The sequence below is a fragment of the Pseudophryne corroboree genome, chromosome 4, assembly GCF_028390025.1.
Source record: "Pseudophryne corroboree isolate aPseCor3 chromosome 4, aPseCor3.hap2, whole genome shotgun sequence".
NCBI lineage: Eukaryota > Metazoa > Chordata > Amphibia > Anura > Myobatrachidae > Pseudophryne > Pseudophryne corroboree.
The window spans coordinates 239,798,242-239,822,081 of NC_086447.1; the positions used below are offsets into that span (position 1 = coordinate 239,798,242).

Sequence of the window (23,840 nt, forward strand, 5' to 3'; positions counted from 1 at the left end):
GCATCCTAACCACTGCTTTAGACGAGTTTAGCCGTAGTGCTTTTGGGCGCGTCAATACTAATGGGCACCAATAACTGAATTATAGATGCCCAGCAGGGGGCGCTGCAAACAACTGCCCCCTATAGTGTAAGTGCACACTTATACCCATCCTATACTAGGTGCTAAATGTACCCTTTACAAACAGACAAGTTTTCCCTTCTGTCTACCCACGATACACCCTCACAGAGAGTACCCAGTTACAATACAGACGTGAGCGTAGATGTGATCAGAATGCACAGTACTCCACATAACAAGTTTACGGAGCATGTGCAGATACACTTTGCAAACAGGCGTGCATTCAAGGCTGCATGAGACCAATAATGAGTATACCTGGTTTCTGATAAAGAAGGAAACATTGCATTATGGCAATATCAGAGTTGAGTATTGTTTCCTTGCCCCACCACTTACAGCACTATAAAAGAACTTTACAGTAGACTCCCCCCTTACCTCAGGATTCCAATACTGCTACATTTGTAATTTTACTTCTCAACAGGAGGGAACCAGAATCTTAATTTACTTAACACAGTAGAAAAATACCTTTGACAGCTGTGTTTAGCTAGAGCTTACGTGAAACAAAAGCTCTCAGAGTCTGTAATGTAAATGCAATCTGCATTCCTTTATTGCCAGGATACTGAAAGCAGAATCAATCATAGGTATTGCAGACCCTTTTAACTCTGAAAGGGCACGGCTCACAGACCATAGAGCTGCATTAGGGAGGCCTTTCTAGAGCCATTTTAGCATACCTGGAATTTGGGATTGAAAAACGCTCATTCCCGGGATCAAGTTGGTGGTGGCACTGGTAGGCAGCACCTGTCCTACAATCCTTATCCCCCCCCCCCCCCCCTCCATCCCACCCCACCGCGTCCTTATAGCTCTCTCCCGGCAAGTCCTTACAGGTTTCTCTCGCCCCCCTAAATCCTTATCCCTTGCCCCACGAGTACCAGCCAGGAGCCATACTAGCTACGCACCGCTCCTCTCTCTGCGGCTGCCTGGGTTACTGTGTGGGAGCCTGAGGAACACTACACACCGCGCACAGCCAGGGGTCATGGCAGCGCTGAGTACCTGCAGTACTCGCTCAAATGCATATGGCCAATTTCAACCAAAAACGGACATGGGTCATGAGGAAAAAAGTTGGTATACTCAAAAAGTTTATTTCTCAGTGCATCAGTCTATAGTAGTTAAATGGGTTGGTAACAGTGGGGTCAATTCAATTCAGCAACAGTTGAATAGCGCCGGGAATTAGCTCCCGACGCTATTCAATTCAGCTGCTAGTTACCCGCAATTGTCGGGAATTCTTCTCTCATCCCCGGCGGATGAGAGAAAATACCCGACAAAAGTGCTGCCTCGCGGCCGGCACGAGGCTGATTCTGTCGGGAATCAGCCTCGCGCCGGGGAGTTAAGTCGGAGAATGCCCGTTCTCCCGACAATTCAACCTGTTTAGTCGGCGAGAACGGGACATCGCCGACTTAACTGGAGCTGAATTGAATAGCGTCGGTAGCTAATTCCCGGCGCTATTCATAAGTTGCCGAATTGAATCGACCCCAGTGTGTCACATGACATGCTGCCATTTTGTCTTATGCATTTTATAGTTTTTGATGCATCTGAAAAATAGCGTCACATTGACGGCCTGAATATTTTAAAGGTTTCACGTCACACAATCTGCTTTAACACAATGAGGGTTTCAATCAAAGAGCAAAACTGAGCACTTTGGACACTTGTACAAAACATTGCACCTTAGGTTTTAAAAACCACTAAAATAATTAAACCCGGAGAAGATGTCACATGAGTGGTTTCATGTGTAGTGTGTATTAACACCACACTGAACTCAAAGAACACAGCATCTGCGTACTCCAACCTATTGAGCTATGGTTACAATCATTTTAAAATAATAGACTTGTTAAAGATTTAGGCGAAACGACACATTGGGCTTCTCAATCGTTTCTTATCATGGGATGCCCAACGGAGAAAAAGTAGCATTAACCCAAAGAAAACAAGACAATAAAAATTTTTTTCGCTTGTAAGGAAACGACAACTTACTGTGAGTTGCAAAATGCAGTCCTTGATCATGAATGGGGTTAATGAAATATGCTACGGATTAAGTGACAGCTGTACAGTGTATTACAGAAGTTAGCTAGTAAACTGAAGGCAGGACACCCTATGCTTTAATTATTCCAGTCTGTCAAATATACAGAGGATAATCTCTTCTTAGAACGAGGAGATCTCAGACAGCAGATGTCAAAGATTTGTACATTAGCCATAAAAGCTGAATCAATCATTTCCTGATGCTGCCGAATTGTGAAGTGCTAGCAATTATATGCAATAAACTCTGGTATATTATGTAGATTGCAGATATTCAGAAAGCTTGGTATACAACACCAAATCATGTTATCGGATATTTACTCTTTAGAAAACATGAAAAGAATACCAACAATGTTAACATTCCAGAGTTAAAAAATAAAAACAGCCTATAAATGCATATGCATAACTTTCCAAGTGAGACGTATAGTACATTGGACAAGATGTACTTTAACTTGTTACACTAGTGGAATGGTTCCCCATACTTGTGGCCTAACACTTGCTAAGACAGAGGAGCATTAACACCCACACACTGACCAACCAGTTACTAAACGTCCACCAACAGCACCGGTGTGGTAGGTTAGGTAGATTAGACTTGGGTCGACAGTAAGTAGGTAGACAGGTACTCTAGGTCAACATGTACTAGGTCGACATGAGAAAAGGTTGACACGAGTTGTTTTTTTGGTGTAATTTTCTCCGTACAGTAAACGGAAACCCAAATTAGTGCACTGTGTCCACTCGTTGTACTTCGGGCAAGATGCCTCGCTCCTCTACCGCTGCGCTTGGCACAGGTTACCGTTCCCAATTGTAGCCCACGTGGATTGTAAAGCATGAAAAAGTTTTTTTTAAAAATGAAGAAAAAAAATGTGAAAAACTCATATCGACCTAGAGTCCCTGTCGACCAATAGTGGTTGACCTAGACAGTGTGGACCTAAAGACCAGATCCCCAACAGCACACAGGAGTGATACAAGACACCTGTAAATGAACGCAGGGAAATTCTGCAGTACAACACATCCTGTAACCAGTCAGTCGGGTACACGATAATAAGATTTTACTTACCGATAAATCTATTTCTCGTAGTCCGTAGTGGATGCTGGGACTCCGTCAGGACCATGCTGGGACTCCGTCAGGACCATGGGGAATAGCGGCTCCGCAGGAGACAGGGCACAAAATTTAAAAGTTTGACCACTAGGTGGTGTGTACTGGCTCCTCCCCCTATGACCCTCCTCCAAGCCTCAGTTAGGATACTGTGCCCGGACGAGCGTACACAATAAGGAAGGATTTTGAATCCCGGGTAAGACTCATACCAGCCACACCAATCACACCGTACAACTTGTGATCTGAACCCAGTTAACAGTATGACAAACGTAGGAGCCTCTGAACAGACGGCTCACAACAATAACAACCCGATTTTTTTGTAACAATAACTATGCACAAGTATTGCAGACAATCCGCACTTGGGATGGGCGCCCAGCATCCACTACGGACTACGAGAAATAGATTTATCGGTAAGTAAAATCTTATTTTCTCTGACGTCCTAGTGGATGCTGGGACTCCGTCAGGACCATGGGGATTATACCAAAGCTCCCAAACGGGTGGGAGAGTGCGGATGACTCTGAAACCGAATGAGAGAACTCCAGGTCCTCCTTAGCCAGGGTATCAAATTTGTAGAATTTTACAAACGTGTTCTCCCCTGACCACGTAGCTGCTCGGCAGAGTTGTAATGCCGAGACCCCTCGGGCAGCCGCCCAAGATGAGCCCACCTTCCTTGTGGAATGGGCCTTGACAGATTTAGGCTGTGGCAGGCCTGCCACAGAATGTGCAAGTTGAATTGTGCTACAAATCCAACGAGCAATCGTCTGCTTAGAAGTAGGAGCACCCAGCTTGTAGGGTGCATACAGTATAAACAGCGAGTCAGATTTTCTGACTCCAGCCGTCCTTGAAATATATATTTTCAATGCTCTGACAACGTCCAGCAACTTGGAATCCTCCAAATCGCTAGTAGCCGCAGGCACCACAATAGGCTGGTTCAGGTGAAACGCTGAAATCACCTTAGGCAGAAAGTGAGGACGCGTCCGCAGTTCTGCCCTGTCCGAATGGAAAATCAGATATGGGCTTTTATACGATAAAGCCGCCAATTCTGACACTCTCCTGGCTGAAGCCAGGGCCAGTAGCATGGTTACTTTCCATGTAAGATATTTCAAATCCACCGATTTGAGTGGCTCAAACCAATGGGATTTGAGAAAATCCAAAACTACATTAAGATCCCACGGTGCCACTGGGGGCACAACCGGGGGCTGTATATGTAGTACTCCTTTTACAAAAGTCTGGACTTCAGGAACTGAAGCCAATTCTTTCTGGAAGAAAATCGACAGGGCCAAAATTTGAACCTTAATGGACCCTAATTTGAGGCCCATAGACAATCCTGTTTGCAGGAAATGTAGGAATCGACCCAGTTGAAATTCCTCCGTCGGGGCCTTCCTGGCCTCACACCACGCAACATATTTTCTCCAAATGCGGTGATAATGTTGTGCAGTCACCTCCTTCCTGGCTTTTACCAGGGTAGGGATGACCTCTTCCGGAATGCCTTTTTCCCTTAGGATTCGGCGTTCAACCGCCATGCCGTCAAACGCAGCCGCGGTAAGTCTTGGAATAGACACGGTCCCTGCTGAAGCAGGTCCCGTCTTAGAGGTAGAGACCACGGATCTTCCGTGAGCATCTCCTGAAGTTCCGGGTACCAAGTTCTTCTTGGCCAATCCGGAGCCACGAGTATAGTTCTTAATCCCCTTTGCCGTATAATTCTCAGTACTTTTGGTATGAGAGGCAGAGGAGGAAACACATACACTGACTGGTACACCCATGGTGTTACCAGAGCGTCTACAGCTATTGCCTGAGGGTCTCTTGACCTGGCGCAATACCTGTCCAGTTTTTTGTTGAGGCGGGACGCCATCATGTCCACCATTGGTCTTTCCCAATGGACCACAATCATGTGGAAGACTTCTGGATGAAGTCCCCACTCTCCCGGGTGCAGATCGTGTCTGCTGAGGAAGTCTGCTTCCCAGTTGTCCACTCCTGGGATGAACACAGCTGACAGTGCTAACACATGATTTTCTGCCCAGCGGAGAATCCTTGCAGCTTCTGCCATTGCCCTCCTGCTTCTTGTGCCGCCCTGTCTGTTTTCGTGGGCGACTGCCGTGATGTTGTCCGACTGAATCAACACCGGCTGACCCTGAAGCAGAGGTTTTGCCAGGCTTAGAGCATTGTAGATTGCTCTTAGCTCCAGTATATTTATGTGAAGAGACATCTCCAGGCTTGACCACACGCCCTGGAAGTTTCTTCCCTGTGTGACCGCTCCCCAGCCTCTCAGGCTGGCATCCGTGGTCACTAGGACCCAGTTCTGTATGCCGAATCTGCGGCCCTCTAACAGATGAGCACTCTGCAACCACCATAGCAGAGACACCCTTGTCCTTGTGGACAATTTTATCCGCTGATGCATCTGCAGATGCGATCCGGACCATTTGTCCAGCAGATCCCACTGAAAAGTTCGTGCATGGAATCTGCCGAATGGAATCGCTTCGTAAGAAGCTACCATTTTTCCCAGGACTCTTGTGCATTGATGCACAGATACTTTTCCTGGTTTTAGGAGGTTCCTGACTAGATCGGATAACTCCCTGGCTTTCTCCTCCGGAAGAAATACCTTTTTCTGAACAGTGTCCAGAATCATCCCTAGGAACAACAGACGTGTCGTCGGGATCAGTTGGGATTTTGGAAAATTCAGAATCCACCCGTGTTGTTGGAGCACTACTTGGGTTAGTGCTACTCCGACCTCCAGCTGTTCTCTGGATCTTGCCCTTATCAGGAGATCGTCCAAGTAAGGGATCATTAAGACGCCTTCTCTTCGAAGAAGGATCATCATTTCGGCCATTACCTTGGTAAAGACCCGGGGTGCCGTGGACAATCCAAACGGCAGCGTCTGAAACTGATAATGACAGTTTTGGACCACGAACCTGAGGTACCCTTGGTGTGAAGGACAAATTGGAACATGAAGGTAAGCATCCTTGATGTCCAAGGACACCATAAAATCCCCTTCTTCCAGATTCGCTATCACTGCTCTGAGTGACTCCATCTTGAACTTGAATTTTTGTATGTACAGGTTCAGAGATTTTAGATTTAGAATCGGTCTTACCGAGCCGTCCGGCTTCGGTACCACAAATAGCGTGGAGTAATACCCCTGTCCCTGTTGTAGGAGGGGTACCTTGACTATCACCTGCTGAGAATACAGCTTGTGAATGGCCTCCAATACCGTCGCCCTGTCGGAGGGAGACGTTGGCAAAGCAGACTTTAGGAAACGGCGAGGAGGGGACTTCTCGAATTCCAACCTGTAACCCTGAGATACTACCTGCAGGATCCAGGGGTCCACCTGCGAGTGAGCCCACTGTGCGCTGAAATGTTTGAGGCGACCCCCCCACCGCCCCTGAGTCCGCTTGTAAGGTCCCAGCGTCATGCTGACGCCTTTGTAGAAGCCGGGGAGGGCTTCTGCTCCTGGGAAGGAGCTGCTTGTTGCAGTCTCTTACCCTTTCCTTTGCCTCGGGGCAAATAGGAATGTCCTTTTGCTCGTTTGTTCTTATAGGAACGAAAGGACTGCGGCTGAAAAGCCTGCGGCTTTTTCTGCTGGGAGGTGACCTGGGGTAAAAAGGTGGATTTTCCGGCCGTTGCCGTGGCCACCAGATCCGATAGACCGACCCCAAATAATTCCTCCCCCTTATACGGCAATACTTCCATATGTCGTTTGGAATCCGCATCACCTGACCACTGGCGCGTCCATAAACTTCTTCTGGCAGATATGGACATCGCACTTACTCTTGATGCCAGAGTGCAAATATCTCTCTGTGCATCTCGCATATAAAGAAATGCATCCTTTAACTGCTCTATAGTCAGTAAAATACTGTCCCTATCCAGGGTATCAATATTTTCAGACAGTGACTCCGACCAAGCCACGCCAGCACTGCACATCCAGGCTGAGGCGATTGCTGGTCTCCGTATAACACCCGTATGTGTGTATATACTTTTTAATGTATTCTCCAGCCTCCTATCAGCTGGATCCTTGAGGGCGGCCGTATCAGGAGACGGTAACGCCACTTGCTTTGATAAGCGTGTGAGCGCCTTATCCACCCTAGGAGGTGTTTCCCAGCGCGCCCTAACCTCTGGCGGGAAAGGGTATAATGCCAATAACTTCTTTGAAATTAGCAGTTTTCTATCTGGGGTAACCCACCTTCATCACACACTTCATTCAGTTCCTCTGATTCAGGAAAAACTATCGGTAGTTTTTTCACACCCCACATAATACCCCTTTTTGTGGTACTTGCAGTATCAGAGATATGCAAAGCCTCCTTCATTGCCGTGATCATATAACGTGTGGCCCTACTGGAAAATACGTTTGTTTCTTCACCGTCGACACTGGATTCAGTGTCAGTGTCTGGGTCTGTGTCGACCGACTGAGGTAAAGGGCGTTTTACAGCCCCTGACGGTGTCTGAGACGCCTGGACAGGTACTAACTGGTTTGCCGGCTTTCTCATGTCGTCAACCGACTTTTGTAGCGTGCTGACACTATCCCGTAATTCCATAAACAAAGCCATCCATTCTGGTGTCGACTCCCTAGGGGGTGACATCACCACTACAGGCAATTGCTCCGCCTCCACGCCAACATCGTCCTCATACATGTCGACACACACGTACCAACACACAGCAGACACACAGGGAATGCTCTGATAGAAGACAGGACCCCACTAGCCCTTTGGGGAGACAGAGGGAGAGTTTGCCAGCACACACCCAAGCGCTATAAATATATATAGGGACAACCTTAATAAGTGTGTTCCCTTTATAGCAGCTCAAATATTATAAATATCGCCAATAAGTGCCCCCCCTCTCTGTTTTTACCCTGTTTCTGTAGTGCAGTGCAGGGGAGAGTCCTGGGAGCCTTCCTCGCAGCGGAGCTGGGCAGGAAAATGGCGCTGTGTGCTGAGAATAGGCCCCGCCCCCTTTTCGGTGGGCTTCTTCTCACGGTTTTTTTTTTTGGAACCTGGCAGGGGTTAAATACATCCATATAGCCCCAGGGGCTATATGTGATATATTTTAGCCAGAATAGGTATATTACATTGCTGCCCAGGGCGCCCCCCCCAGCGCCCTGCACCCTCAGTGACCGCTGGTGTGAAGTGTGCGGAGAGCAATGGCGCACAGCTGCAGTGCTGTGCGCTACCTCATGAAGACTGAGACGTCTTCTGCCGCCGGTTTCTGGACCTCTTCTCTATTCGGCATCTGCAAGGGGGTCGGCGGCGCGGCTCCGGTGACCCATCCAGGCTGTACCTGTGATCGTCCCTCTGGAGCTAGTGTCCAGTAGCCTAAGAAGCAAATCCATCCTGCACGCAGGTGAGTTCACTTCTTCTCCCCTAAGTCCCTCGTTGCAGTGAGCCTGTTGCCAGCAGGACTCACTGAAAATAAAAAACCTAACAAACTTTTTCTAAGCAGCTCTTTAGGAGAGCCACCTAGATTGCACCCTGCTCGGACGGGCACAAAAACCTAACTGAGGCTTGGAGGAGGGTCATAGGGGGAGGAGCCAGTACACACCACCTAGTGGTCAAACTTTTAAATTGTGCCCTGTCTCCTGCGGAGCCGCTATTCCCCATGGTCCTGACGGAGTCCCAGCATCCACTAGGACGTCAGAGAAAGCTTGTTACTTTGCCTTCTGTCAGGACTTTTCAAATGTTACTCTGACCAAACAAGAACCTGTACATATTACTCTGGTAGTCTGACCACACACACTGGCTTTCCACAATGGTTTGCAAACTACACAATCATCATTCAAGTGCTAACTAAATCCCCTCCCATTACATACGAGATGTGCTAATAGTTTCTCGATACTGTCTGCCCCAATCAGCTGATATTAAGGGTGGATCTACAAAACGTACATAAGATATGCTGGTTTGATTTCTTTTCTTTATAAAACTTATAGAACCAAAACTACCACCAAAGACAAGTTATTTGATTTGAAGAGTGGGATCAGCATCGATGGCAGCCACATAATTCACCTTAACAATAACAAGAGATTGAACTTGATGGACTGTTGTGAATTTTCTCCCATGATAATATAGAAAATTCAGAGGTAATCCTAACACCTAAATCTATTAAAAACCATAGCAGTTCTCATTGGCACACGGGGAGATTAAATCAAATTGCAAACATCAATGGTTGGGACTATTTTGTAAGCATTGCTACTTTGCAATAATCCGCACTACAAATAGCTTACAAGATAAGCTCCAAATCGCCTAGGAATGTAGTTATCCCATACTGCATAGACACACTGGATTGTTCTGATCACTTTCTTTTAAACAGCAGAAAGACCACACATTAAAATAATATAAGACATAAGAATACACATCTGCAATCATATTACAAACCTGTAATAGCAGGAGTCATGTTTGAAAGACAAATCAAGTTTTGTTACATTCAAGATTTTCCAAGTACAGGAATGGTAATAAAGGCTACACAATAGGGGATCAAAGCAGGATTTAAGACTGGTAACCAAAATTTATCTCCAGCAGCAAATGTCAGATGTATTCTCTGGGGTTCCGGTATGAATGGTCGACCATGTTATGGTCGACAGTCATTAGGTCGACCACTATTGGTCGACATTGACATGGTCGACATGGACACATGGTCGACACATGAAAGGTCGACATGAGTTTTTTAACTTTTTTGGTATCGTTTTTTGCGTAAAGTGACTGGGAACCCCAATTAGTGCACCACGTCCCCTCGCATGGCTCGCTTCGGGCATGGTGCCTTCGCTCCGCTACCGCTCGGCATACTTTACCGTTCCAATCGTAGTCCATGTGGATCGTAAAGTATGGAAAAGTTCCCCAAAAGAAAAAAAAAAGAAAAAAAAACTCATGTCGACCTTTTCATGTGTCGACCATTTTCATGTGTCGACCATGTGTCCATGTCAATGTCGACCAATAGTGGTCGACCTAATGACTGTCGACCATAACATGGTCGACCATGTGAACGGATACCATTCTCTGGTATGTCTGTTACAAATAATACACATAAAGCACTGCACAAAGATTATGCAGTATAGAGTCCTGATGAAAGTCTTTACAGATAGGATCAACACCAGTTAATCTATATGAATTGCACAATGAACACAAGAGTGATGTAATGTTCTTTTTATAACCTTGGAACTTTCCTATAATGACCACTGAACAAGAGCAGCGTCTACATCGCTGGAAAGTTTTGTAGTGAAGAACTGTGACATGTAGCTGAAAAAGTCATTGTTGCACTTGAAGAGTGACCAATGAGCAATAAAAATCAATGGAACATTTCAAAACTTCAAAAAGAAATATGGCGTGAGGTCTTTGAACACAAGATGTGTACTGTAACCTATGAGGAAAGCCGTTACCTCCTGCTTCAGCACACAATAATTGATTTCATTTACAGCCCTGAAAAGAGTGTTGACATTTTATCAGCAAGTTAAAAAAACATAAAAAAGAAATTAAAAAAGGACTCCATTGTTTAGAGTCACAGTCATAACTATGCAGGCTATGTACATGAACCATTTCTGTGTTGTCCTACCTTTTTAACATGGAACATTCATGTTATGGCTGGAACACTGGAACAAAAACTAATTTGTATAGCTCTGCAAAAAAACATCACTTTCTTACCATGGCCATAATAAAAAACAAAACATAAAAGATGTGATAGATTAAGCAATAAATGAATACTGTGGAAAGATGAAGCATAGAGTCGACACACGATACGCACTGGTAATATGAGCAGATCCCTGCATGCACTGACTAACACGGACCCTTGATCAGGAAGGCTTAGCAGCCAGAGACAGACAATGCTACACACAGAATTAGGAGGGAGGGCATGGATGATTAACAATTATACCGGATAAACGCAAACTCTTGCTAACACACCATGACGCGCTCATCTACAGAAAAGGTAGGAAATGTACATTACTAAAAACTTTACATGTTAGGGAAATAAAATTCTCTAAAGCAGTTGTTTAGAACTCAAATCTTCAAGTATCTCCAATGTTTTCTGGATTTCTTTAATTATTCACAAAATTAGTTCAGCTATTTCGCTAGGTCAGTACCTACACCATCTGTTTCCACAAAGCATGACCCGTTGGGGGTATTTTAGAATTGGAGTGGAAACCACTGCGCTAATGCAACATAAAGGGCCTGATTCAATACTTATCATAGGTCCCGACACCTATTTAAATGTTGCTGCTGACGAGTGCGAGAAGTTAACTTCAGCTCGCTACCCCCGGGGGTGGCAAGCTGAAATGCACATAGAGAAACCCGTTTGGGCACCTAAACTGACATTTTCACACTCGCGCCCATTAGTTTAGTCAGCTTTCGGTGCTTTGCGTGCCTAAACCAGAGTATAATGGGCAGGGGAGGGTTTGGGGGAACACATGGAGGCGCTAATAATAAGTGTATTATGTGAATATGGCTTTTTAAATGAATTTATGTGGCTGTGGCTTTTTCAATGTATTTTATGTTGGATATGTCTTCTAAAGTGTATTTATGTTGGATATGGCTTTTTCAAAGTATTTTATGCCAGGGGTGTGGCCTAGCGAGCACAAGACCATGCCCCATTTTTGTACATGCCGACGGTTCTTTGGTCAACCTCAAGATATTTATTGGCTCTGTGTCTGACTAGATGGCCACCCCTGGCCTTCAGCTATGCAATCATCGCTCACAATAACATCGCAACTAACCCGAAAGCTAAAGCCAACACAAATTTCTGCTCCTACCTTCGAAAAGTTGCGAACCCGCCCCGTTCAACATACCTGGACCTTGTGGTGAGGGCTATGACGGGGCTTCTTCTGTAAGCTCCGTCAGCCTTTTCTGCAGGCGTCCTGCACGTGGTGGTGAGGGAGCTCTTTCCGAGAGGCCCGACACCCACAGCTGCTTCAGCAGCTTCCACTATCCCGGACCCTCGCCTTTCTGGAAGGGGGGGCAAGGGATGTGGCCTTAAAAATTCAATAACTGTGTACTAACTCCACAAGCCTTGTTGCTCGGTGAGCACTGAAAAAACACTGAGGTACTCTAGGATATGGAGGGGAGGAGTAGTCTCAAATTTTAATTTATTCAGTGCCTAGTTCCTGTGGAACAGTCCATATCCCAAGAGTACTCCAGTGACCCCTAGTGGATGAAAAAGAAATCAGAGTTACCGTAAATGCACCCTTAGGACTAGTCGAGGGTACGTACGCAGGCAGTATAGGAATAGATCTGGGCACTTAACATGGGGTTTTAACTCCCAGGTTAACTCAATCGCTCCCTTTGTGTGTGGAAGCAGCAAGTAGTAGGGAGTTACTCAATGTTGATCACAAGTAGCAAATACCAGTGGGGCAAATGTATTAAACCTGGAGACGGCATACGGAAGTGATAAACCAGTGATATGTACAAGGTGATAAAAGCCCCAGCCAATCAGCGTTAATTTACATATTGGATCTGATTGGCTGCTGCGTTTAACACCATGCACATATCACTGGTTTATCACTTCCTTATGCCTTCTCCAGGTTAATACATCTGCCCCACAGAGTAATGACCAGCAGGCAAATTTTTTCTTTACTTCTTAACATTTGTATAGGGTTATTGCACAGAATGCATCAATACTTATCAGCCATGCATTTTATATACAGATCAACAAGAGATGTCTGGGAAAAGTAGATTAATTTTACAGATTTCTAATACTATATGTAGCTGAAGTGCTAGATTAAGGGGTGTACTCAATTGCAGTCAGAAACTGCAGACAGCAGTTTCCGACTCTTTTAGGTCAGAAGGTATTCCGACCTATTCAATCCTCACTCCGTTTTTCCGACAAGTTGGGAATGCCGACTTGTTGGAAAACACGTGGTTCGGCGGAATAGCCGTGTATCCACGTGTTTTGTCGGAAACGCAGCCAAATCAGACAGGTTTTACCCCCGTTTCCGACAATGTCAATCCGACTTTAAAAAAAAAAAAAAAAAAAAATCGTATTGGCATTGTGGGTAACAACCAAATCCTGTCAGATTTTCTGTCGGAATTGCCTGCTCATTGAATACTGAGATGTCGGAAAGGATCTGACATCTATTGAATACACCCCTAAAATGGAGATATTACACTGGGAGAAACTATACTAAAATAATATCTAGTGCCAAACAGATAAAAGTACAATTAAACCTACAAAACCTAAAAAGTGCCTTACAAAGAGTTTTTAGCTTATACAGTATAAAGATAAGTCCAAATTCATTGATCGAGTTGTTATAACAAAGTGAAGAGAACAATTGTAGCTTATCCTGAAACCATTAGACCTGATGTGTTCTGTAATCCTTCAACTCAAACAAAATGACATTACAGAGAGAATAGAAGCAGTTCCTACAGAAACTAGCAAAATACAAAGAGGTCTATTTAATAAGCCTTGGATGGCGATAAAGTGGACAGAGGTAAAGTCCCAGCCAATCAGCCCCTAACTGCCATATTACAGGCTGGGTTCGAAAAATGACCAGAGCTGATTGGTTGGTACTTTATCTCCATCAAAGGCTTAGTAAATCGACCACAAAGTGGTGAGCATAAATTGTTCATGGAACAGTCTTGCCGCAATGGATTAGTTTAAAAAATAGTTTGTATTCAAATGCATAATCAATGTAAAGCATCACAGGATGTGTCAAGGTATAAGTACTTCTGTTTACTAATGCAACTAGTGCTGCTATATAAGATGACTTATGATGAACGGCTCAAATACAGGTTGAGTATCCCTTATCCATAACGCTTGGGACCAGAAGCATTTTGGATATCGGATTATTCCGTATTTTGGAATAATTGCGTACCATAGCGAGATATCATGGCGATGGGACCCAAGTCTAAGCACAGAATGCATTTATGTTTCATATACACCTTATACACACAGCCTGAAGGTCATTTAATATAATATTTTTAATAACTTTGTGCATTAAACAAAGTGTGTGTACATACACACAATTCATTTAGGTTTCATATACACCTTATACACACAACCTGAAGGTCATTTAATACAATATTTTTAATAACTTTGTGTATTAAACTAAGTTTGTGTACATTATTGAGTCATCAGAAAACCAAGGTTTCACTATCTCACTCTCTCTCAAAAAATTCCGTATTTCGGAATATTTGGATATGGGATACTCAACCTGTAATACATTTAAACATTCAAGAAAAATGTGAAACTTGTTACAATGCACAGATGGAACTACACTTTCCCAAAACAATGATATACAATCAAATCACATGGGATAAAATGAACACTGACCAATCACTAGAAATGGGTTAACTTTAAAAATATTGTCCACAAATGGGGAATAAAAACAAAGCACCAACCTGCTGCTAGGGTATGTGTTGTGCGTATGCACGGACCTAAACTACTTCATTGCTAGGCAGGTAAACTACAGTACCTGCTCTGTGGTAATTAATAATGAAAAAGCAGCTATACCAGAGGTTCCCAAACTGTGTGCCGTGGCTCCCTGGGGTGCCTCGGGACACTTGCAGGGGTGCCCTGGGTTGGTGGTCCAGGACCAATTCAAATTATTCATGGTCAATATAATAGGCAAAACCAGTGCTGGTGGCTGCCAGTCATAAAATATGTGGCCAAACAGAAGCAAATCTTGTCCCTCGCCACACAACTGAGCCTAAGGATGACATATAAACGCAATCTACTTAATGTAATATTTCTTCTAAATTTCTCAATAAGAAATTTTTGGCTTAAGGGTGCCGTGAAAAAAAATCTGGTATTCTAGGGCGCCGTGATTCAAAAAAGTTTGGAAACCACTGAGCTATACAGTACTTCAAAGAGCAACGGGATTACAGGCTACAAATTGTAAAAAACAATATGCAACTAGCATCACAAAAGGTCTAAAATGAAGCAGAACAAAACACTACATCAGTTATGTTTATTAGCATGGGAGAAGAAAGTAAAACTATACTTAAAGTGGACTGGTCACCTTTTTGCACAATTCCCCATAAATTATATATGTAATTAGTAAACAAAAAAACAAAAACAAAAAAAGACATTCATGTTATTTTTCCTAGTACAGCGTTTTATATGACTGCATGAACCCGAGGTCTTATAGACACAGGTCATGTAATGGCAGGAGCATGCTCACTGCACTGCTGGGAACTGAACCCCTATCAGACATAAGACCCGGAGATAAACGGTTACGGTCAGGGTCTTCCCTCATGTGCTTTCCTCCTATTACTTACCCTATCTTCTACTCCATACTCTCTTTGATGGCACAAAATCCCTCGGTTTTCTGCCATCCTGATAATTATTTCAGTGTCGTCTGCCGATGCACTTATGTTTATATACTGTACCATGTACTTGTCCTATATTGTCTTGTACCGCAAGTCCCTGTTTTCTTTTTTGATTTGCTTATATGTTCTTGTACTCTGCAATTTGGCACTGTGGATCCCTTGTGGCGCCATCTAAATATAGGATAATAATAAATAATAATGCGTTTATTCTAGCACCATGCACCTGTTACAATCCATGCAGTTCCTCTTTCCTGTCTGGGGTGTCGCTCTCTGCTCTGGTGCTTTACGCACACTCTGGTCTGTATCGCAGTGCGAGATACAGACCAGAGTGTGCGTAAAGCACCAGAGCAGAGAGCGACACCCCAGGCAGAAAAGAGGAACTGCATGGATTGTGACAGGTGCAGGGTGCTAGAATAAACACTACATAATAATAATAATAATAATAATAATAATAATAATAAGGCTAGAGTGTGTCTAGTGAATTCCTGACTCTTCATACCGCCTGGCAGCTCCCACTATCTCAGGAGATAGACGTTATGTACAAGTATCGCTACAATCAGATCCCAATACGTCCCCTGGTGCAAAAGCATTCTGCTCAGAGGCAACATTTTAAAACTGCAGCAAGTATGCAAGTGCCCCAATATATCACATGTATGAATACTTCAGAGACTAACATTTAAAAGGGGATGCTGTACCTTAAAGGTAGTTTCAGATTTTATTACAGCTGTTTTCTAAAGTTCTGCAGTACAAAGTGATGATACATACAGGGTACGCTGCAGTTGACATCATCTAATACCTCCAATGAGAAGGTTTTCTTAAAAACCGGGTCTAAAAACCTGGGTTAGATGGGTCACACCTGGTACAGAGCAGAGTTGTGGAGACGGAAATTCGAGGGTCATTTATGTTAACACATAACAAAAACCTGGGTTGATGCACATTCACGTGCAAAAACCCGTGTTTGTGCTGTACGTCTGAAAGGGGTATTAGGTTATCCACATAAGGGCTGTACTTTCTATGGGGTCGATTCTATTCGGCAACTAATGAATAGCGCCGGGAATTAGCTCCCGACGCTATTCAATTCAGCAACTAATTACCTGCAATTGTCGGGAATTCTTCTCTCATCCCCGGGGGATGAGAAGAGAAACCCGACAAAAGTGCTGCCTCGCGGCCGGCGCGAGGCTGATTCTGTCGGGAATCAGCCTCGCGCCGGGGAGTTAAGTCGGAGAATGCCCGTTCTCCCGACAATTCAACCTGTTTTGTCGGCGAGAACGGGCCATCGCCGACGTAACTAGTTGCTGAATTGAATAGCGTCGGGAGCTAATTCCCGGCGCTATTCATTAGTTGCCGAATAGAATCGACCCCTATTTGGCTAGAAGGCAGAACCATAGCCCAGTTCATGCACATATGCAATGGTCAATATGGACATAATTAAGCCCTTTGGATAAACAGTTCTCGCATAACTTGAGCCAGTTAGCACTCTTACTAGTATAATCAGACATTGCAGTAGGTTTCAGAGCAACTGCAATATCACCTGGGAAATTGCAGCATGTGGCCCCAGCATCACAGTGGGAAGCCGGTCAGCTTTCAGCACAGACTAAAGTGGTCACAGGAATAGTTTCACAGGATCTTCACATTATACCACCAGCTAACTGATCATTTGTAATGCATTAGAGCAGGAAGTACAGACATACGAAACAGTGTGACTTTGCAGCCAATTCTCTTATGACTGCTAATAACTGTGCTCTGCAAATAGACTTTACATTTTATTTTTACAAATTGTGTTACAGGCAAACTAAACAGTGATGCACGCAATTAAAGAAAAATCATTATTCCAGTCTCCTTATGTTAGTTTCACTACATGCATGTACCACAGACTACACTGCCCCAGACTAAAAACAAGCTGATCCAACAAAGGCCAGCTGCAAAGTCATAGGGCAACTAGACTAAAGGGGGAGAAATTCAAATCACTTTATTGCAGCCACAGTGCCCCACAAAACAACTGAAGCCTTCCATAAAGGAGGGGAATGGCAAACCCAACACAGACATGCTTCATCACTGAATAAATGTTTAAAAAATAATAATAATCCATATGGGGTGGATGACTTTCTTCAATCAAACCAAATATAAAGGATACAATGATACAAAGGCCATTAGTCACTTAAATATCCCTAAAATTTAAATGAAAAAAACAAAACAAAAACACACATATACATGCACACACACCTCTAACATGAATGCTAATAATTAGTGGTCAAATAAAAACTAGGGACCATAGTCTATGTATTCTGTAGGATGCTGCAATTCCTTATGCAATGTCATATTACCAAGACCACCAACTTATTTTGGTAGAATAAAAAGTAAAATCAATTAAACAATAGAAAATAGAAATATGAGCAAATAACACCTAACCAAGTCGCACCAAAACGTTTTGTTTACATTTCTGCTATTGCACAGATGCTGGCATGTCTGCAGGACATCACATATAAACAGGAGTCCAAAATGACTAGAAAGGTGTTTGGCAGCTATAGAAAAGGTGTGATGTAATACATATACTTTTGTTGTAATCATACGGTTGTATGGATCACAGCTGACACACAGTACCCACTCTCTATAAACAATACATCAAGCATCCTGCTATTACTAAAAGCTCTAACTAGCCGTCTCCACAAATGCAGACTGATCAGCTGCAGACAGTACCATTGGGAATTTGTGGGAACTCTTGCAGAGAGATAGGCTCACCGTGAGGATGTTTTTCCAGTGCAGCGCATTGTTTTATCCGAAAGCTGCAGGGAATTCCTAAAAGCAGCCTATTTTGCATGGTATATCTGTTCTGCCTTGGCATAATGCAGTGATATAACATTCATCAAATTAATATCCCTATGCGAATTAAACATGTAATTTCAGAATAAACTGGTCTGCCAGCAGTTAGTCATTGTGTTGGCTTCATTTGATGCCTCTGCCAAGCTTTAAGCAGTATTTAAAAAGGAACATAAAAATAATAAAACAACAATAGTAGGCATGGATATCTTGTAAACCACGTATGTGGCCCGATTATAAAGTTCCAAGTTGAACTTCATCCTTGCATAAGGAATTGACATAACTGGTTTTGAAAATATAATAAAAAGTGGTTGCATTGTTTTCTATGTGCAGGGACAGATGCAATTGGCTAAAACCTTGTTTCTATAGAATTAGGATAAAATAAACGCTTTGTGGGTAGGTGCCAAGAGAAAGATGAGTAAAAGGAAATATCACTTCCACTCTGAGTGACTGAGCCATTGAAACTTAATTTCCCAATGCAAAAAAAAAAAAGTATGCTGAACAGTTTTGTATGTTCGGTGCAAAATATTAGCTCCGGCAAGTTTATAACAAAAATAGAAACTTACAGCGACCCGGTACTGCCATCTACTGCACTTGCTACAATCAAATGAGCTTGTTCATGCACTTCGATTGCATGCTCTAAAGAGCAAGAAAAATATGCTTTTCCAAGTAAGTAAAAACACTAACGTTAAACACAAATTATACAAAACAAAACGATGCAGCAAAAATAGACGAGGCTGTAAGTAGAAGTAACTTTATTCAATACTTTTCAGGGCTCATTCACAGCCACTCACTGCATATTAATAGCATTTATATACTAAAAAAAAAAAAAAAAAAAAAATATCATATTGGTCTCTGCAGCCAATGGAACTTATGTTACAAATCCCCTACCAGAAAAAAAAAAAAAAAAAACATACAGGTCAGTTTGACAGCAGCCAATTAACCTATGTGTATGTTTTTTTTTGACTGTGGTAGGAAACCTAAGCAAATACAATCTCAACATAGATGTGGCCCTGGTCAGAATCATACCATGACCCCAGCGCTATAAAAGGTGGCAATGTTAGCCACTGTGATAAGATTTATAGCTGCCAAAAACTGCATTCAAAAACTATATACAGTATAGTGAATAGTTTCTAAATCGAGTTTTGTGTTTAAAGCTTTAACACGGCAACAAGCTCTCATACACACAAATTGGGGTCAATTCTATTCGGCAACTAAAGAATAGCGCCGGGAATTAGCTCCCGACGCTATTAAATTCTGCTACTAGTTGCCCGCAATTGTCGGGAATTCTTCTCTCATCCCCGGGGGATGAGAGAAGAAACCCGACAAAAGTGCTGCCTCGCGGCCGGCGCGAGGCTGATTCTGTCGGGAATCAGCCTTGCGCCGGGTAGTTAAGTCGGAGAATGCCCGTTCTCCCGACAAAACTACCTGTTAAGTCGGCGAGAACGGGACATCGCCGACTTAACGTTAGCTGAATTGAATAGCGTCGGGAGCTAATTCCCGGCGCTATTCTTTAGTTGCCGAATAGAATTGACCCCATTGTATTAGTAAAAATGAAGTTGCTTCATAGGAACATGGTGAACACGTTAAACCAAATCAAAGGCCGCTAAAATGATAACTACTTTTCATACAATTTCACAGCAAGTGTGAATGAAGCTTCGGGTAATACCAACATACACAATCAGCAGTGAGCAATTATTGCATAAACTGAGTAGTATTTCTCACTACATATGATGTTTGTAAACAAACACATCTATGCAGTTAATCGTTTCCTTAAAGGCTAAACAAGTATAGATGTGTCACACAAACATTAATTTCATACAAATGAACTACACATATAAATCCATGTTACTACACACACAAAATAATTAGAAGTATTTCAAAAACTGAAATTTAACTAAATTACTCTGTTGCATAACATGGAAAATAAGTATCTTGAGAACAAACTTTACCGGAATCGGTATGTGGTTACAAGTTTAAACTTTTAACAAAATATATATGAGACACACGTAACTCAATTCATCATTGTACTAAGAATAAAACAACCACCGATAATGTTGGGAATCAAAACCACCTGGAATCCTGAGCACGAAACTGCCTTATTGTAAGTTAAATCACATATTGATTAATGGTCAATATACCATGCTTAACAAATGTTGCAGTGTATCTGCTTTCTGTACTTAACAGAAGACCAGAGTAATGGACTGAATGGGAAGATGTAAATAAGTTCCTTGTTTCAAGATGGAGCAACAAACTCCAGCCGTACGCTTTCCACTAAAGATTAGATTGTTATAAGCAATGACATTACCCAAATAAAAACATATGGTCTACAGAGAAGCGCTCTATGACATAGGTTCCTTTAACTCCAGAAATAAAAGGAGCTGGAACCGGAATGTCATGAGGCCAATATTAGTAAAACTGGCGGCAATAACACACAATATATAGACTAATATAAGAACTAAATGTTTAGGTGCTGGTATTGGGAATAATAACCTACAAGGCATCTTATTCAGGGGCAGATCATACAAGGAGACTGACACACCAACCACTGATACATGGGAGCATAGATAAATACACCACCAACATGTAAGCAAAGCTATGGTAATAAACAGGGAAGTTTGCAATACTTGTTGGGGAAATAAAACATTTAGGAAAATAAATGAGCTTAATGCAAAAACTGGTGTCGGGGATGAGTGAGTGAGTGAGTAGAAAGCCCCTGATACCTACACACCCTGGACACCAACAGTGTGTGATCATTAAAGGTCTCTGGCTCGGGGGAAGACCCTGATACCCCCACATGATACTCCCGGGGCACCAAGTGGAGTGTGACCTTACCCTCCTGGCCAGTTACAGGTCACTTAATGCTGCAGCCTGGCAGACATAGGACCCTGGCTGAAGCATGCAGCCCAGGCAACAGCGTTGCAGAACTACATGCTCCAGCAAGTCAGGGGGTTGCAGAGCATGTTGGGACCTGCAACAGCCGGCAAGCAACAGGTCCCTAGCCCACCGGCGGTGCCCGGGCAGGGGCAGGCTGCGGCACTCACCTGCAGGACCAGAGGCTCGGGGTTGAAGGCCAGGGTGAGCAGCAGCTGCATACGCTCCGTGTCCTTCAGGTTCTTGAGCAGGAAGCTGCCGGAGTCCTTGGTCTCGGCGTAGCGCCGCACCAGCCGGTCCAGCAGCCGCTGCGAGGGGCAGTGCACCAGGTCCGACCAGCCCTCCACCACGTCCGGGGTGAGCAGCCGGACGTCCCCGTTGAGGCGGGCGAAGTTGCTCTTGTAGATGGCCTGGATGAGGTCGCAGCGCGGCCGGCCGGTGGCTCTCTTGCAGATACGCTGGTCCAGCTCGGCCAGCTCCTGGTTGGAGCCCAGGCGCTTGAGCACGACGCGGCGGCTGCCCTCCCGGGGCTCCCCGTACTGGGCGAAGTGCACGTTCTTGACGTTGAAGAAGTCCAGCAGCCGCACTCTGCCCCAGCCCTCGAAGCTCAGCTGCCCGTTCATGAACTTGCGGCACCAGCTGCTGCCGAAGCACGCCGGGCACTTATTCAGGCTGAGGAAGCGGCGCTCGGTGAGCTCGTTGCGCTGGAAGGAGGCGAGCAGCGAGTGCGTGTTGAGCAGCATCAGCAGCAGCAGGCTGGCCGCGAACAGCAGCTTCACGTAGCGGCACAGGCGGCCGAACTTCAGCGACACGAGGCGCAGCATGCTCCCGCTCTCCGCTCAGCCACCCTCCCTGGTGGGAAGGGGAGCGGCGCTGTGAGACCGCCGGCGGGGCCAGCTCGTAGCCCGTGCCACAGCTGCGTGGGCGTCCAGGCCGGTACGCTCTCCCCTCTTTCTTCCCACTCTCGTTCCCCGCGCTCGGGAAGCTCTGAACTTACTGACTGGGGGGGATCCGGAGCCAACAGCCGATGGGAGGGGGCGTGGCCGAGCGCAGGAACGAGGGGGAGGCTTGTTTGTGTTACGTGACGCCGGGGAGGATGGGATGAGGGTGAAGTGACGGGTCGGCGTCGCCATCTTGGGATGGGCAAAGTTTGAAAGCAACATGAATTTTCTTTTGAAACGGATTTCCTTTCCATTTGCGTACTATCCCTACAGGCTACTGCCTAATGAGAGGTGTATTAAATGCTGTGGAGGATGAGCAGCGATGTTGCTCGTAGTAGTCAGATTCTACATGTTTTCAGGACTGAAAACATGTAGAATCTGATTACTATGGGATGATCTGTCGTTTTGGAATGACACATCGTCGACAGCATCTCTAGTGTGTTCCCTCAACATGAGAGATTGGGGTATATTTACTAAGGTCCCGATTTTGACCGAGATGATGTTTTTTCTTCAAAGTGTCATCTCGGGAATTTACTAAACTCAAATCATGGCAGTGATGAGGGCATTCGTATTATTTTGGAAGTCCTAAGAAAAAAATACGAATCAATACACCATCGGTCAAATACGCCAGGAATTTGGTAGAAATCGGTCATTTACTAAAAAGTGCAAATAACAAACACTGCCGACAATAGCCAAACACTGCCGTGCTAAAATACAAATTGTGAAAAAGTGCTAAAAAAAACCAGACCTGCTTTTTTTTACCGTGTTCGGACAGGCATGCACGGATCCATGAGATCCGTGCATGTTTTTCAGTGGGAAGCGGTGGGAAAGTGTTATTTAAAAAAAAAATGCGTGGGGTCCCCCCTCCTAAGCCAAACCAGCCTCAGGCTCTTTGAGCCGGCCCTGGTTGAAAAAATATGGGGGGAAAAGTGACAGGGGTTCCCCCATATTTAAACAACCAGCACCGGGCTCTGCGCCTGGTCCTGGTTCCAAAAATACTGGGGACAAAAAGCGTAGGGGTCCCCCATATTTCTGAAACCAGCACCGGGCTCCACTAGCCAGATACATAATGCCACAGCCGGGGGATACTTTTATATTGGTCCCTGCGGCCCTGGCATTACATACCCAACTAGTCACCCCTGGCCGGGGTACCCTGGAGGAGTGGGGACCCCTTCAATCAAGGGGTTCCCCCCCTCCAGCCACCCAAGGGCCAGGGGTGAAGCCCGAGGCTGTCCCCCCCCATCCAAGGGCTGCGGATGGGGGGCTGATAGCCTTTTTGTCAAAAAATGAATATTGTTTTTAGTAGCAGTACTACAAGTCCCAGCAAGCCTCCCCCGCAAGCTGGTACTTGGAGAACCACAAGTACCAGCATGCTGTGGAAAACCGGGCCCGCTGGTACCTGTAGTACTACTACTAAAAAAATACCCCAATAAAAACAGAAGACACACACCTTAAAAGTAAAAGTTTAATACATACATCCACACCTCCATACACACATACTTACCTATGTTCACACGAGGGTCGGTCCTCTTCTCCATGTAGAATCCATGGGGTACCTGTTGAAAAAATTATACTCACAAAATCCAGTGTAGATGGCTCCTCTTCTTGTCTATTTGTAATCCTGGTACTTTGCAAAATAAAAAAACGGACACCCGACCACGCACTGAAAGGGGCCCCATGTTTTCACATGGGACCCCTTTCCCCGAATGCCAGGAACCCCCCCTGACTTCTGTCTAAGAGGGTTCCATCAGCCAATCAGGG

The 23,840-nt window shown here is 44.6% G+C and overlaps 1 protein-coding gene across 3 annotated transcripts in view; it reads right to left on the bottom strand.

The window, feature by feature from the left end:
- The window catches only part of DIPK2A (divergent protein kinase domain 2A), a 93,960-nt gene extending 71,779 nt beyond the window's left edge, over positions 1-22,181 (bottom strand). Inside the window, exon 1 of one of the 3 annotated variants that reach the window (XM_063915974.1) lies at positions 22,136-22,181. Coding sequence is in view for 2 of the 3 variants with exons in the window: in XM_063915972.1 (XP_063772042.1) it covers positions 21,309-21,962 (654 nt within the window). In the remaining variant the exon portion in view is untranslated. The other 2 variants (XM_063915972.1, XM_063915973.1) reach the window with 2 other exon arrangements.
- Positions 22,182-23,840: the final 1,659 nt, after the last annotated feature.